General features: G+C 37.2%; 3 protein-coding genes across 6 annotated transcripts; all 3 read left to right on the forward strand.

Annotated features, from left to right (window-relative positions):
- Window positions 1-1,266: 1,266 nt before the first annotated feature.
- On the forward strand, window positions 1,267-6,662 carry LOC120005153 (guanine nucleotide-binding protein alpha-1 subunit). Its single transcript, XM_038854638.1, has 14 exons — window positions 1,267-1,489; window positions 2,101-2,279; window positions 2,428-2,500; window positions 3,003-3,040; window positions 3,133-3,222; window positions 3,416-3,493; window positions 3,645-3,752; window positions 3,908-4,009; window positions 4,328-4,383; window positions 4,846-4,980; window positions 5,522-5,615; window positions 5,822-5,881; window positions 5,971-6,050; window positions 6,169-6,662. Exons 2-14 carry the CDS (start codon window positions 2,193-2,195, stop codon window positions 6,344-6,346), a joined length of 1,179 nt encoding a protein of 392 aa, XP_038710566.1. The 5' UTR covers window positions 1,267-1,489; window positions 2,101-2,192; the 3' UTR covers window positions 6,347-6,662.
- A 170-nt stretch (window positions 6,663-6,832) lies between these two features.
- Window positions 6,833-13,416, forward strand: LOC120005151 (fatty-acid-binding protein 2-like). 3 transcript variants are annotated; one of them, XM_038854635.1, is made up of 12 exons: window positions 6,833-7,629; window positions 7,758-7,840; window positions 8,279-8,833; window positions 8,956-9,178; window positions 9,924-9,999; window positions 10,102-10,204; window positions 10,518-10,586; window positions 11,139-11,175; window positions 11,299-11,373; window positions 11,453-11,504; window positions 11,624-11,668; window positions 13,291-13,416. In XM_038854635.1, exons 3-12 carry the CDS (start codon window positions 8,319-8,321, stop codon window positions 13,314-13,316), a joined length of 1,221 nt encoding a protein of 406 aa, XP_038710563.1. In that variant the 5' UTR covers window positions 6,833-7,629; window positions 7,758-7,840; window positions 8,279-8,318; the 3' UTR covers window positions 13,317-13,416. The 3 variants fall into 3 exon arrangements, with proteins under 3 accessions (XP_038710563.1, XP_038710561.1, XP_038710562.1); XM_038854633.1 differs by lacking the exon at window positions 13,291-13,416 and adding an exon at window positions 11,831-12,260; XM_038854634.1 differs by lacking the exons at window positions 10,518-10,586; window positions 13,291-13,416 and adding an exon at window positions 11,831-12,260.
- Window positions 12,410-15,366, forward strand: LOC120005152 (endoglucanase 16-like). Of its 2 annotated transcripts, none has more exons than XM_038854637.1 (8): window positions 12,410-13,172; window positions 13,291-13,503; window positions 13,609-13,809; window positions 13,932-14,009; window positions 14,109-14,258; window positions 14,362-14,470; window positions 14,690-14,853; window positions 14,973-15,366. In XM_038854637.1, the coding sequence occupies exons 1-8, from the start codon at window positions 12,954-12,956 to the stop codon at window positions 14,982-14,984; spliced, it is 1,146 nt and encodes a 381-aa protein (XP_038710565.1). In that variant the 5' UTR covers window positions 12,410-12,953; the 3' UTR covers window positions 14,985-15,366. The 2 variants fall into 2 exon arrangements, with proteins under 2 accessions (XP_038710565.1, XP_038710564.1); XM_038854636.1 differs by having other exon boundaries at window positions 14,375-14,470.
- Window positions 15,367-16,096: the final 730 nt, after the last annotated feature.

Genomic DNA, 16,096 nt, shown 5'->3' on the forward strand with positions numbered 1-16,096 from the left:
GAGTCTAGCAAAGGTGTTTATTACTAATTAGAAGTTTTGACATACTATATATTCCTCCGCCATTTCCTTCTCGTCGGGGTTGCGGGATTTATTAGAGCACTATTACCACTCCAATTGTGTACCATCAAATTTGACACTATAGAGTATAGAGGTTTCTCTTTCGATAAGGGCCTCGCATTCTCGTGACTCACACACACCTTGAACCTTGGAATCTCGGCCCCAGTAACATTAAAATTGCCCCTAATGGGATTCTAAGTTCTAACCCGTGACCTCCCATTAACAAAGACTAGCACTCTAACCAGCGACGTCCACTGAAGAACTTTCTGCGTCATTGATGCGTCTCCTCCTCAAAGTCCAAAGATCTAGATTGCTTCATTTGTCCTTATCGTTAAGCAACCTAAATATAATTCAACTTGTTATTTGTTGAAATCTGTATCTGTCGTTGTAATTGAATTTCATTTTCAGTTCAAAATGAATCCATATTTGAATCTCGATTTCTACCCACATCCACTCGAAGACCACCCACTAAGCATAACATGGCCGAGAATCCGACACAACATGACCCTTCAATGACTGTTCGGACCAGTAAAACAAAACAAAAACACAGTATCACCAGATGTAACACTGCCCAGCCCTCCTGTGATCTGAACTGAAGAAGCCTGCCTCTGCAATATTTGACTGCTACAGGAGCCTTAGCCTTGTTGAGTACTTGTATAGAAGCTCCAATTTTACCGAGATATTATAGAGATTCTAAGTAAGACATTATCAGACTCAGAGCTTGAAATGCAGAGGCTAATCTCAGGTTTGAACTTTGCCCGAGCCTAGACAAATATGCTTGACAATTACAGGGCAGCTCCATCCCATCCCATTTGTTCTTATTTTTAATCTTTTTTTTTCCCCTGGAAGTACATGTCCTTATGGGTCCTTTGTCAGTTTGTCGAATGGGGGGGGGGGGGGAACCGGAAGATGATTCCAGACTCATTGACAGAGAAGAACAGTCTGATTCCACATTCAACTTTGAATAATCAATGAATGTTTAAAATAAAGGAAGAACAGAAAAGGTTGGTGGGGGTCAGTCTATATGTATTGTATTTTATTATCCCAAGGACATTACTGTATATTCACACACAAATACAAAATAAGATTTTCTTTTTCTGGGTCCATCTTTTCGTAGCTTTGACTGAAGAAAAACCAGCGAAGAAATACGCCCTTTGCAGCTTTCGGCGCTTTTCTCTCTCCAGATTCAGACAACTCCTCTACCCTTCTTCTCTCTCTCTCTATATATATAGAAACATATATTTATTGTGTAAACGCATCAGTTAATATCAGTACCAGATAGCTTTAACAACATTAGATTCATTAAACAGGAGAGTTGCTAGTTAATTATTGTATTAACACTGCCTTAAGCAAATCCGCCAAATCCAGTGGCATCTTCTCCAACTCCATTTCCAAGGAGGGTTCGGGGTTCCCTTCGACATCAGAACATCAGGTATCTTTCCTTTGCTTTAATGTCCTTTCATCTATACGGATCTCTTCTTTTCTTTTTGCTTTTTCTGTTCAATGCTCTTCTTGATGCTTTGCTTCAATTTTGCTGACGAGTGTTGTTGTATTGTACCGCTCTTACTTTGATAGATCAGAAGGTTTCAGCTTTTTATTTATTTGTTTAACTGTTCCATTTTTCTTTTTTCATTTTGGCCTTTTTTTGGGTTTATTCGCACTCTGCTAAGGTTTTGTACGTGAGTGTTTCAAAATTTATTAAGGGGAGTGGATACTCTGTGTCCAGATATTTATAGAACAGTCTCCATGATATATTGGCAATCTTCTTTGTATTTCTCTATTCATACGAACCCACATACCGTTTTGTTCTAAATCATCTTGTGCACGCTTCACAACCTTGTTACATCACTATAACTTCATTCTCGTTCTCTGATACCACTTAAGTGATGGTCTTACAAGTTGTAGATTGGGATATCAGTATTTTCTTGAATTAGATTGGTAATTCAGGTTAAGCTGTTCTCTGTTGAACATGCTTCCAGCTTGTCATTCTTGTTCATACATTAACAATGCTTGTTATTTGTTACTTGTTTTGCTGTTCTGCAGCCAGGTCGGTTTTACTGCATCATGAGTGAGCATTGTAGAAGGAAACTGAAGAATCAAGTGACACCTGGTACAGTTTGATTAGTTTGTTTTCTATGCTGTCCGTTATAGTTCAAAATATGGGTTTACTCTGCAGCAAAAACCGTCGTTACAATAATGCTGATACTGAAGAGAATGCGCAGGTAAATTATTCTTGACAAAATCCTTTTACCAAGTGTTGTTGGAGCAATATGTCATATAATCTGTGACGATGCTTTGTTTTTGGGTGTTATTTTCTCATTTATTACTGATCTTTATGTGTCATCTGAATGCTAATGTGTGCATTTCCAGACTACAGAAATTGAAAGGCGAATTGAACAAGAGACAAAGGCTGAAAAACACATTCAGAAACTTCTACTACTTGGTACTTGTTGGAGAAATTTCCCTGATTCCTTAATCTGTTTAGCATTTATTCTGATGTATGGACATGGTAGTTGAAGTTTGTCAAGGTTGCACGTAGATTAATGGGTGAAACAATGATGAACCATGGTAAACTTGCGTGTAGTTTACTAAGTTATCATTATGCATTATTTCCATGGATGTGCCTTGCCTCTCCAATTTTTGGGAAAAACAATAATGAATTGGTTGCAATATCTTGCCACGTTTTATTATAGATTCTGTACTATTTCTTGTGGACTGAGGTACCTGGTCAAGCTTGTCATCTTAAAAGGAATTTATTATTTCCTATTGTTTACCTTCGAAAAGAATGCACGCATCACTAATTTTCAATTTTTTTTAAGGTTTTGGTTTTGCAATGCCTTTATTTTATCTAGTCCATAAGCTTGGATGTTATCATTTTTTTATTCTGTCTTTTTCTCCCATTTGGACTGCTTTAAAGATGACATGATCAATCTTTTGTTGTCAAGGTGCTGGAGAGTCTGGAAAGTCCACAATATTTAAGCAGGTCTGTTACAGTTTTAGTCTCTTGATTAGATTGCACTACCATTCTATTGATAGCTCTAACATGTTCACTCTACATGAATGGTTTTTATGCAGATAAAATTTTTGTTCCAAACTGGCTTTGATGAGGCTGAGCTGAAGAGCTATATCTCAGTCATTCACGCCAATGTGTATCAGACTATAAAAGTATGCAATACTTGAAACGGTGTGTTGGTTATTTCCTTTTTTGCAAAAATTAAGAGAACAAACTAATTTCATCCGTTGATGATGAAGTTGTGAATTTTGAAAGAAGATCAGTCATGTCACACCTCTACTTAAGAGAAGCTTGAGATGGTTCTTTAACTCTTATACTCATGGTGCACGCAATGTGTTTGAACAGTTATTGTATGACGGGTCAAAGGAATTCGCTCTAAGTGAATCAGATTCCTCAAAATATTCTATATCCAAAGAAAATGAGGTTTGAACTCATTTCACTGTCTAATTCATTGCTTGCATGAGGTTCTGTGTTTTGATTCAGCTGGTGGGCATTTCTTTCTTTCCTTTACTTGCTTAATCTTGCACTCTGGCTACTTCTTGCAAAGGCAATAAAGTTTCAATCTATGTATCAGGAAATCGGAGAGAAATTATCAGAAGTGGGAGGTAGGTTGGATTATCCACATCTCACTAAAGAGCTTGCTCAGGAAATTGAAGCTATATGGAGCGATACTGCAATTCAGGTAGCTGGTCATCAAGAAGATAAACATGCTGATTGCATATTTGTTCAATTGCTTTCTATTCTGTGTTCTGGTATTTGTGACAAGTTATTGAAGTTCTACTGCTATGGTGTATTCTATAAGAAGCATTCACTATTCGGTTATCCCAATGCTTGTAGGAAACTTATGCTCGTGGTAGTGAACTACAAGTTCCAGATTGTGCCAATTACTTTATGGAAAATTTGCAAAGATTGTCAGAAGCAAATTATGTTCCTACAAAGGTATTAAAAATTAGTCATATTTTTAGCAGCAGCAAGTGATTATATCAATGCAATTGTAGACAGTTGGCACACTCACTCCACAATAGTGGCTGTGACAATTGTTACATGGTGTCTGCAACATATCCTTTAGGATGTGGATACAAGTATACCGATTTGTTCTCTAAATTTTGTATATGCTGTTTTGGTACCATATCTGCGTATGTACCATATATTATACGGTATTTTACTTACTGCATCTGAAATTCCAAAACATTCCATTGGAACTTGTTAAGTTCATAGCTGCTTCCACCAGCTTCTCATTGTATGTTGGTGTACCAGGACGATGTTCTCTATGCAAGGGTTCGTACAACCGGCGTTGTAGAGATCCAGTTCAGGTGACTGATTTATTTCAAATGTACAGTGACTTAATGATTTGGATTTAGTTTTATCATTTCCATTTGACCATGCCCATCTTCCCACCTTTAATGTTGCTTCAGTTGAAGGTCATTATATTTGAATTTTACTGGGGCCAAGTTTTGTTGCATGACACGTGTCTGATTGTCTTACTACACGCCACTGTAGCTTTTGTTACTCTATGAGCCTATAGTAGATGATTGGGAGATTGCTTGCTGTACCTTAGTAGGTGGTCTTACAAGGGTTATAATCTCTATTCTCTATATTGGTCATGAACTGCATACATGTAGTTTCTTACTTTGTTGAAGTGAATCCTCTTTGGTATCCTGTCCTGTTTGGGACCAAGTATCAGTTAACACAATCTTTAATTTAGCATTTTGGGTGACCAGTTCTTCTTGTGCTTAGTCAATTATGTAAATTGAATAAATGTTTTTTTTTCTCAGCCCAGTGGGAGAGAATAAGAAGAGTGGTGAGGTGTATAGACTATTTGATGTTGGAGGCCAAAGAAATGAGAGAAGAAAATGGATCCATCTATTTGAAGGAGTTTCAGCTGTAATATTTTGTGTTGCTATCAGCGAGTAAGACTGTCATCACCTTTGTTCATCTATTACAGGATTTTGTCATCTTGTCATTTGTCAATTGAGCCTTATTTTTAAAAAAATTTCGTATTTTCCATTGAGTTTATATTTAACCATGTCCTGACTATGGATTTTGCCATCAACTAAACATGGTTTTCAATTGAGATATCAATTTGATTTGTCATTTCTTTTGAATGTCTAACCTCTCCTGGATAACTGTTATTAGGAACCCATTTGTTCACAGTACATAAGTCAGAGCTCAATTATTTGCTACAGTTGAAGAGTATTGTGCTTTAAAATACGAACTATCATAGCTTTGTGCAGTTGTTTCTATTATAAGCCTCCCTTCTTTCTGTCAAGGAAATCCATTATAGTACTCCTTTGTTTGATGCAACAACAAAAACAAAAATGGAGGGGATGTGGGGCATTCTGTTGCTGGATTGGACTTAATTATCCTAAATCACACACCCTCGTGTCAAGGTTACTGTACCTATATGTGGCCAAGTGGAACATGCTTTAACATGAAAATTGTATGTTTCAGATATGATCAAACTTTGTTTGAGGATGAAAACAAGAACAGACTGATGGAGACGAAAGAACTCTTTGATTGGGTTCTCAAGCAACCATGTTTCGAGGTTTTTATTCCTCTGCCTCTTTTGCGGTTTATCCGTTTGCGCACCTGTTTGTGTGAATATGCATCTGTGAATGATGTTTACTATTTCTTTTGTACTCTAATCATAATCTTTCGTTTTTTCCTTTTTCAATAATATGTTACATGGTAAGCTTAATAATTTGTACACTTCATATTCCTCTGAATTTCTGCTTGGATTCTTTTGTGCAGAAAACATCTTTCATGCTGTTTCTGAACAAGTTTGATGTATTTGAAAAGAAGGTTCTAAAAGTACGACTTCGTAAAACAGCCAGACATATATTTTTCACTCAAGAACTAGCTGTGGATTGGATCTCTGATGTTATATATACATTGCGCAGGTGCCGCTAAATGTTTGTGAATGGTTCAAAGATTACCAGCCAGTTTCAACAGGAAAGCAAGAGATTGAGCATGCGTACGAGTAAGTTCTATGTCTTCCTAGCCCGGTCTTTTGGAAGAGGCAAATGCAGGATGGTTTTGGTCACTAACAGCTGCCTATGCTCAAATAACAATCCCTTATTCCAAATTTCTCACTTCAGGTTTGTCAAGAAGAAATTCGAAGAGTTATATTATCAGAGCACTACGCCTGATCATGTGGACAGGGTCTTTAAGATCTATAGAACCACTGCACTTGACCCAAAACTTGTGAAGAAGACGTTCAAGCTCGTGGATGAGACTTTACGACGGAGAAATCTGTTCGAGGCTGGCTTACTGTGACTGCTTCTGGTAACAATAACAATGTTCATAATTTGAAGAACTTGATCAGTTTTTGCGCATTAGAGCTGGAACTGAGTGCCCATCTGTTGACTGCTGCTAGCACACCACATATTCACAATCTTTAAATTTTGGATTTCCATTTGTTTTTAGTCATGATTGGAAGAAATTGATTCTTTCCCCCACCCCTTGATTTTTGTTGACTGATTATTTGTGTGCTGGGAAAATCCAGTGGTTATTGTGTTTTCCTTTCAGTGTGGGGAACAGACCAATTAAACCTGTAAAAGTAAGCTTATATTCTTTCTATCTATCCATTACAGATTTTTGTCTTTTGTTTAAATATCTATTATTGCCTTGTGTAGTCTAGAATTGAACTAGTCTCCTTCATGAACTTTCTAAGAGGGCCATTGTCATTGAAAGGGGTGCGTGCAGCTTGTGGTGTTCTGCGCGGACGGTGGTGGTAATGACAATGAAAGAGCGAATACTTCCAATGTTAAAACGTTAACAACTTGGCATTAGCCTATACCTCAGGTTGGGTGTTTGAGTCAGTGAGACATAATTTCTTGGGTTACCTGAGTGAGTCAAGGGCTGATGACACGGGTTTGTTTCCTGAGAGTAGTGCCTTGGTCTAGTTTTACTTGTGCAATAAGCTTCAGTTTATGACTGAATTGATGGCTCCTTGCGTGTACGGAGTGATCATCTTGAATTTAAAACTCACTCAGAGATCACAAAATGTGATGGTTGGGCTTGAGCCTTTTCGGTAAATGGGTGGGTCCAGAAATCATACCATGCCTACCAAACACCAAAACCGGTCCATAACACACAAGCGAACGGGAACCACACAAGTCTCTGTCGGGTGCATCCAATTTGGAAAATAGAAACAGACGGTGGTCGGTTGCCTCTGTTTGGATGTATTTGTGTCGTCTACTGTCTGTCAATATTGTATCGTAGCGTAGGCACCAATCTTGTCCGGAAAATCTAATAAAACTGTCACTTAAAAAAAATAAAAAGCTCCCAATTTTGCGACTTGCCTAGTACTAAATTGATCACGTTCAACGGTTGGCGTGGAAAGGATGAAAGAGGACGGCCGTAAACAACATTGGGTATGGAGTCCCCAAAATAGTTGGGCAAACCAAACCACTCTTCAAACTGCGTAATTACGTTGTATCCCTTGTGTTCTCGATTGCGTTTGAGATTTCTTTTGATGACATTCTGTTTGTTTCTCGAGAAAAAAAAGCAAAGAATGAAAGAAAAAGGTTCTGGAAAAGCGACGAAGTGCTTAAAAGGTTGTTTTTCCCAACATCTTTGCTAGCGCCTCCCTTTTTTCGCGTTATTTCCGATTTTCCCTCTGCTGTTCCTTTTGTGTTGCTAATGCGACGTTTGTATTTAATTTTTTTTCCCTGCTAAGTGTCAGGGTCTGTGTGAATTTCGTTGTATTTACGTTGCTGCTGTGAAGCGCTCTAAGATCAGATTGACACCAGTGTTGTTTCCTTGGAGGTATGGTTTATGTGATCTTTGGGACTCATCTCTAGATGTATTGCAATCGTATGTAGACTTTTTATTTTATTTTATTTTTTATGATTGAGTTAGCCGTGATGACTTCTTTTTACCGGTGAAGACTTCATCTTGCCAGTGTCTCATCTTTTTTATGCATTGATGATCATGTTTAATAAATATTCTGCTAAAAAAAAATCCTATATCACTATCCCTAAAAGACTCACGAAGTTGAAAAGTTTGGAAATTTTTAGTATTTATTCATCAGAGTCAATTGAAATTTGCATAGGACGTTCTCTTGTCCTGTCCTGTGGTACTATTATTGTTTATGATTGGATCCTCGTTGTGATGGTAAAATGATCTGGTGCTGGTTAAATGCTTATGCAGTTGATCTGCTGCTGTGATGGATAGTTAAATTAAACTTGTGTTGTTTATTAACAGGTAGAGCCATCTGAAATCCAGCATTTGATATGAAAGTACAATGCGGAATAATTGGTGGTTTTTCATGGATCTAGATGGAGGGTCTTCTTCTATCTTGCCCACGGATCCATTTTTGTCTCATAGTGGTGGGGATCATTTTCTTTCCCAGTTTAGTGCTTTTTTTTATCATTCTTTACGACAAGCTGGATATTTGCATGCTCATGGAAGTCAGGCTCTTCAAGAAGCTTTTGGGTGCATGTCACAGTTAGCTGGTGCTTTGCTTTGTTTCGTGTCTAGTATGTCTACTACAAATTTGTGCCAGAGAATATCTGGAAATATTAATGGTTCAGAACCTGGAAGCTATAGATCTTCTACACAAGTTAGACACATCAGTTCTATTGAGCATAAAACTAGGAACAACTTTGGTTATGGATTGAAACGAAAATCACCTACTTCAGGGATTTTTGACAAGATTTCAGGTTTCATTATCAAACTTCTTAACAGAGAAGTTGAAATGCTTCAATCCTTCTCCATACTCTCATTGGCGTCTACTCTGGTATCACCATTGGAACACTTGTAAGTCATTTACTTTTTCTATGAGATAAGCTGATCAAAGAACACTCTGCTTTCTTCTGTTTCACTTTGTTTATTTTGGCATCATTACATCTGCACCTTGATTACTTGTTTATGGCCATCAGAACTTCAAAGGTGTTAGCAGTTCCACTCCAAGATACTGATGTACAAATTCCCGGATCCTTCGATCAAAGGGCATGTGATGTTGAGAATGGTAGATGTGCTAGTCTATCTTTCCCCGAAGTAAACTGGGCAAGACATACAGTTGAACCCCGAACAGGCATTGAGTTTCCTATGATTTTGGATGACCTCTTGGCTGAAGAAAACCGTTCCAGTTTATCCTCTGAGGTAGACCTTCAGCATACAATGCCATGTTGTTCTTGTAAAATTTCTACCTTCAATAATTCTATGATATCATCAATGTTCATTATGTATCTCCATCTGTATGCAATTACTATACTATCGGCTTTTAAAGTTTTATACACTTTTGGACATATTCTGGCAAGCAATTTCCATAGCATCTGCTAGGTGCTATTTTCCTTAAAATTAAACTGAAAGTGAAAGTTCGATTTATTATTATCTTCAGTTGCAGTTCTATTTAAGTTTTTTGTAGAATGCCTACCAGATGCTTAATCTGATTTGATGATCGAATTTAATAGATATAACCAAAGTTCTAGGTTATAAGTCAGCAGGTATCTTAGGTCATTTGTGAACCAGTGAAATCACGAGCGTTTTATAGTGGTTTATTGGGGTTATTTTTCAAATATGAATTTTTTTTGGATTACTGCTCCTCTTCTTTTAGGGTCAGCTACCAGAACAACAGATTTCAAAGATTCAGAATGTAAAGCACTGGTCGATTAGCACAAATTAATAGTTCTTTAGAGTTTTTTACCGTTGCTAGTTGCAACTCTTTTCTTTCTGTTTCACTAAGTAATGTACTAGTGCGTGCTTCTCGTATTCTAAGATTGCCATCTCGGGTAGCAAACCCCATGTTTGGCTGCTTCTTGGCATTGTGCAGCCAAAGAGAATTTATGCATCTGTTCCCTTGCTTACCTTTTCTGCTTCAGACAAATAGTTAGTTTATGCATTTCAGGTCCTTGTTGGAACTGGATCAAGAACTATGAAAATAATCAAAATTAAATCACTGAAGGTTTATGCATTTGGTTTTTGTAAGTATCCTTCTTCTTAATTTCATGAGAATGTTTAGTGTTTAGCTCTTCATCATCTTCTTCATCCAAGTTTGTAGTACTTATATCCTTTTCTTATCATAGATGTTCATCCTCATTCTGTATGTGAGAAATTGGGCCCCAAGTATACTTCTCTACAGCTAAGCGAACTGAACAAAAGCTCTGATTTTTATCAGGATCTTCTCAGGTATAAGATCAAAAGTCAATGTATATACTTTAACATTCCCATTTGAACTTGTCCACTGCATATGAAGAAAGGTGCAGTGGACAAGTTTCCTGGGAAAATTTTGTGTTTTAATTATCAGAAGAAGAGTTTAATTCTAGTGCTCTAGTGCAAAATAAGATGAGAAAATATGATTGGCACTAGCTAAACATTGCTGCTTTTGTTAACCAACTGACTATTTCTAAGCAGCTCTCGACACATTAAAAGTTGTTTACTGACGAGTGCATTCTTTAAATGATCTACTTTTTGCTATGATTGTGTGGCTTTTTTGCTGCAGGGAGGACATCAACATGACTGTTCGGTTTGTAATTAATTGCAATGGGATGAAAGTCAATACCGTTAGTGAGTTATACTCCTGGAATTTGTCTGCCAAATTTATTTTCTTTCTCTGGTTTCTGCAAGACAGTGGAATGACACGTGACGTTACTTGTTTAATGTTTATAAACTATGGTCTCATAGAATGTCTTGAGTTCGAGGCCTCTTTCCTTAAACGGTCAGTCTACTCTGTGCTCAACATGCAACTTAGTGCTCACCGGAGATGTTAGGACAACTAAGTCCCTTGTGTAATGGATACGTAGGTCATAATGGTTTAGTTGAGATAATGTTTGACGGTTGGATCTCATTTTGGACTGAGACTCATTGGGTATCTATCTGCTGAAATAGGTCTAAAGTCAAAACTCTTTTTTCTTATTTTGGTAGCTCATTGATCCAGGCTGAGGTTGGTCTGAGGCACGCAAGTGTAATGTAGTTATTATACACTAACTAAACCTAGTCAAACTTCGGTAGGCTTTTTTAAAACAAGCTTAAATTTAGCTAGAGCTACATTTCAAAGTCAATTGTGAATTACTGGCAATTAAAAATGAATATGTAGGCTGAGTGATTTGATTTTATGACGCAGTGCTTTTGAGAAGTCTCTCCGAGCTCGTTTGGTGAAGGTAAATTATCGAATTTCGGATCTATTGTCACTGATACTTACACATACACATTCAAATTTTCTGCTGGAATTTAAATAAAAAATTCACTGATTTAAATCCCTCTTGGAAATTTTCAATTGTCAGATGAATCCTGACATCGATTATCAGTGCCTGAGAACATTTGGTTCTTGCTTCACGCAAGACATTTCATTGCCTGCGGTACTTTCAACTTGTGTCTCTTCTCTATTATGTATTGGAGCATCAAGGTGCTATGTTAACTTTGATGAAATCTGTGCAGGGAACAACAATTGATTTCCGGCGAACTGCTGATGGACAACTAATTACTGAAAGTAAGTGGCCTTCAAAATTTTGATATACTGTGATTCACATGGAATGAGGACTAAAAGTGTTCCAATTGATGCTGCTTCTACCTTGATATCCAGACTTGATGAAAATTTTATTTGTGCAGTTGGAGGTAATCAAATTGGAGCTGTCCGAAGCAAGGATTTGTGTAGTAAGTACTCTTTCCCTTTTTTGATCAATAACTTGTTTAAATGACCAGAGTCTAGTTATAGGATGAGTCAATGGTTTAGAAAAGTAGTTGCTTGGAAAATTAAGGGGGAATAAAAAATTGGTGAGATTCAAGGTTCAATTCTAAATATTTTATCACTTTCAGGGGCATTCTTTGACATGTACATTGGAGATGTTCCTGTATCTGAGCAGACAAAAGAAGAGATTGGCAAGAACGTCGCTAATATTATTAGGCGGTGCTGAGATAAATACTATCTAAATGTCTGAAGTGATCCCTTGGACAATATTTTGAGTTGCCTATCGTGTTAAGCTTGCTGTGATTGCTCCGTAAGAGATTTGGATGCAGCTGATTTTAACAAACCCAGATAATCAATGGATGCACTAGGTGATTTTATGTTAGGATAGTTCTATTCTGATTCAATTAGATTAGCACTAACTTAATAGTGTTTTTTTTGGGATGGCATTATTGGAATGTTTTAAACAGCCATCCCTATTGAATATACGCATAGATTGAAGAACAGATTACAGTTCTGTACTCATTCAAAATATCAATAATACAGTTCTGTATTCACTCACATCTAAGCATGCCTTGTTTTTGTTGGCCGAAAAGGAAGGATGAAGAGACAGCTATTTGTAGAGATCAAAGAGAGAGTGTGTTGTACTCAGTAGTGATTAGGCATTTAGGCTATGAAACTCCTATCACTTGTAGAAAAGGAAATTGTCAATTTAAGAAAGAATATATTAGCGGATTGAAAGGGAAAGACATGCATTATAATGTTATTAGTAAGCACTAGGCAGGGTAATCACCCAAGGAAAACTTTAAGCTCTTCAAAGTATCATTGTTTAAGTATGTTAGAATGATATAAAGGGAGTAATGTGGTTTTTGTAGGCCAAAAAATACCCAAAAAAAAAATATAGGGGTAAATTGAATGGTCCAGATTTCACAGAGCCCCAGAAATCTGGAGTACTCAAAATCTTAACCATCGTTATAAATATGGTAAAATCAATGCTATGAATATGTAAATAACAAAAACTAAAATAGGGATATTAAAAGTAAGTAAAAAAACTTTGTATGAAGTCCAACCCCACGTCCCCCTCCACGTCTCTCGCCCTTCCAACTCATGTACGGTGCTTAACCAATTCTCCATTAATAACCTACTCTTCCTAAAGCTTTCCCTCCATTAATTAGAAACTAACTTCAAACCCAAAAAAGCCTCTCTCTGAAATTTTAATTTTGTTCTCTGGTTTGATTGCCTTTGGAGAGGGCAATGGGTACCTCTGGAAGAGCATTCACGGCTGCCATTGTAGTGGCTTGGCTTGCTTTGTTTCAAGGACTCCTGGTGGCTGTTAATGGTCATTTTGATTACAAGGACGCCCTTACCAAGTCCATCATTTTCTTAGAGGCACAAAGATCTGGTAAACTCCCTCCCAATCATAGGCCCAAATGGAGAGGAGATTCCGCCCTCGATGATGGAAAACTTGCAAATGCAAGTGCTCCTCTTTTACATGGATGTTTCTAACTTTGTATATGGATTTTCTTTCATGGGTGTATTGATGATTGTGTGAAGGCATTGTTCATAATGTTGGATTTAAAATTTTGTGTAGGTGGACCTTGTTGGGGGATACTATGATGCAGGAGATAATGTCAAGTATGGACTACCAATGGCTTTCACAGTTACAACTCTAGCATGGTCTGCACTCTTTTATCATAACGAGCTACAAGCAGCAGGGGAGCTTGAAAATGTTCATGCCGGAATTAGATGGGGTACAGATTACTTTCTGAAATGCAGTTCTAGGAAAAACAGATTGTATGTAGAGGTAATAACAATCATATGGTTAATTTACATACAGATTTTGATTTTTTTAACACACTTTCAAATCCTATTTGTTTTGGAGAAACTTAGTTTTTGTGATTATGTGAAGGTGGGAGACCCAGCTCTGGATCATCAATGTTGGGTAAGACCAGAAAACATGCAGACACCAAGAACTGTTAAGCAGATTGATGAGAATACTCCTGGTACTGAAATTGCAGCAGAAACTTCAGCTGCAATGGCTGCTTCTTCCATCGTCTTTAGAGGCGTCGATCGCGCTTATTCTCGTCGTCTTCTCAATAAAGCCAAACTAGTATGTTTCTGTTAAGGGCAATATATAAAAGACAAAAAGATTCACCCAACCTAAGAACTTAAACTCTAAACCGTTTCATGCATAACAATGAACCAATTGACTTGGGTATAATTTATTTGCAGCTTTTCCAATTCGCCAAGGCGCATAAGGGAACTTATGATGGAGAATGCCCATTCTACTGCTCCTACTCTGGCTACAATGTAATAAGTAATCTGTCTCTCTCAGTAACTTAATATTATTGTATCCAATGAGACTAGTCCTGTTAAAAAACTTAAAGTTTGTGACGGATGGAATTGTAGGACGAATTACTGTGGGCAGCGACATGGCTATACTACGCAACGAGGAGGCCTGTCTATATGAAGTACATTCTTGAAGAATCTATTAGTGCTAATGTGGCTGAGTTTAGCTGGGACCTTAAATATGCTGGAGTACAAGTACTTCTGTCTAAGGTCTGTTGAAAAATCGATCTCTATAAGACAAGCATGGTATATTCATTTTTTCCTGAATAGATTTTTGAACCCAATTGTGTTCTTTTCTTTTTTGAAACTTCAACTCAACTTTGAAGGACAGGAGAATTTACAGACTTTCAAGACCCAAGCTGAAAGCTATTTCTGCTCAGTTCATCCTGATAGCCCTTACCACCAAATTCACGTCACCCAAGGTCACTACTTCTCTCTTTTAGCTTCTGATACATATTGCCATAAATATTTATGGAGCAGTCTTAAGGATCCCAATATTTTTTTACCAGTTATCCCAATTATTGAGATGGATGCATCACAATTTCAGCATTTGAGATAGTTAGGACAAAAAATACGGGGATTTTCTGAATTTTATTATGGGATCAATATATATATGATTTTGTTTTGTTGTTATTTTTCAGGTGGTATGGTTCACTTTAGAGATGGAGCCAACACTCAATATGTTACAAGCACAGCATTTTTGTTCACAGTCTATAGTGATTTGCTTGCCAAACACAACCAAAAGCTCACTTGTGGAAACAAAGAATTCCACTCAACCCACCTCTTTGGCTTTGCTAGGCAACAGGTAAATAGTAATACCCCCCCCCCCCCCCCCCCCGGGGCCTGGTTGAGATTTACAAAGACAGAATGTGCATTGTTAACTTGAGAAAATGATTATTGATGATCGGTTATGTATTTTGACAGATTGACTACTGATTGGGAGCAAACCCAGAAGGGAGATCCTACATGGTGGGGTTTGGGAAGAATCCACCAACACAAGCGCACCACAGAGGAGCTTCAGTCCCAGTACTAGCACCTGATACAGTGGTAAACTGCGGCATGAGCTTCACCCAGTGGTTCAGAAAGAATGAACCAAACCCTAATGAACTTACTGGTGCTATACTTGGTGGACCTGACAAAAATGACAACTTCAACGACCAGCGCTGGGACTCACCAAAAACCGAGCCTTGCACATATGTTAACTCCATTGCTGTTGGTCCCCTAGCTAAGCTTGCAACATCACACACTGCTGCCTAGCTAATTTTATTTTTAATTTTTATTAAACCCCATCAATGTCAATCTCTTGTTTCTTGATTAAGCTTTCATAGACTTTTAATTCATTTTAAGCATCATAAATAATAATTAAAAAAAGGGTTAATTAGGCATTATGAGTTGCTTAACATGATAAACGAATAAATAAACTAAATTTAAACCTCGAAACAAACATGATGTAACAAATTAATTAATTTATTTGGAGGCAAGTCAAGTTTTCGGATTAAGCCGAGTCATCGCAGTGGATAAGAGTGAAGGGGAGAAACCAAAGATTTTGAAAAAAAAACAAATATTATTGGTAAGATATGGGACCCATCAAAGATGTGGATAAACTCTTGCTTAAATAATTTCGTCAATGCCACGTCATAGCACCCAACGCAAAGCCAAATATATCTACTTAGGTACTCTTTTTATATGAGAATGACATGTGTCCTTATTCATTATTCTTACCTCCTCAAACCCTGCAATATTTTGGACACATTAAATGATTGTTGATTATAATTTATTTTTCTTTTGAAAAATGTATATATCCAACCATTCATTCCACAAAGTTAGCCCCAATAGTAACATTGTACCGAACAACTAACAACAAATATAAAATAGACACAATATATATAGACTGGATATGGATTGTTGACTTCCCCCTTTATTAAAAATGATCGATCTCCATCAGATCCAAAAATCTCATCACTTTATATCAGTTATGTGTTGTTGAACATACATCAAAAGAATCGATGTGATGAAGAATTTATAAGAGATGGATGAGAAGATTTAGA

This window comes from Tripterygium wilfordii, chromosome 9 (assembly GCF_013401445.1).
Source record: "Tripterygium wilfordii isolate XIE 37 chromosome 9, ASM1340144v1, whole genome shotgun sequence".
Classification (NCBI taxonomy): domain Eukaryota; kingdom Viridiplantae; phylum Streptophyta; class Magnoliopsida; order Celastrales; family Celastraceae; genus Tripterygium; species Tripterygium wilfordii.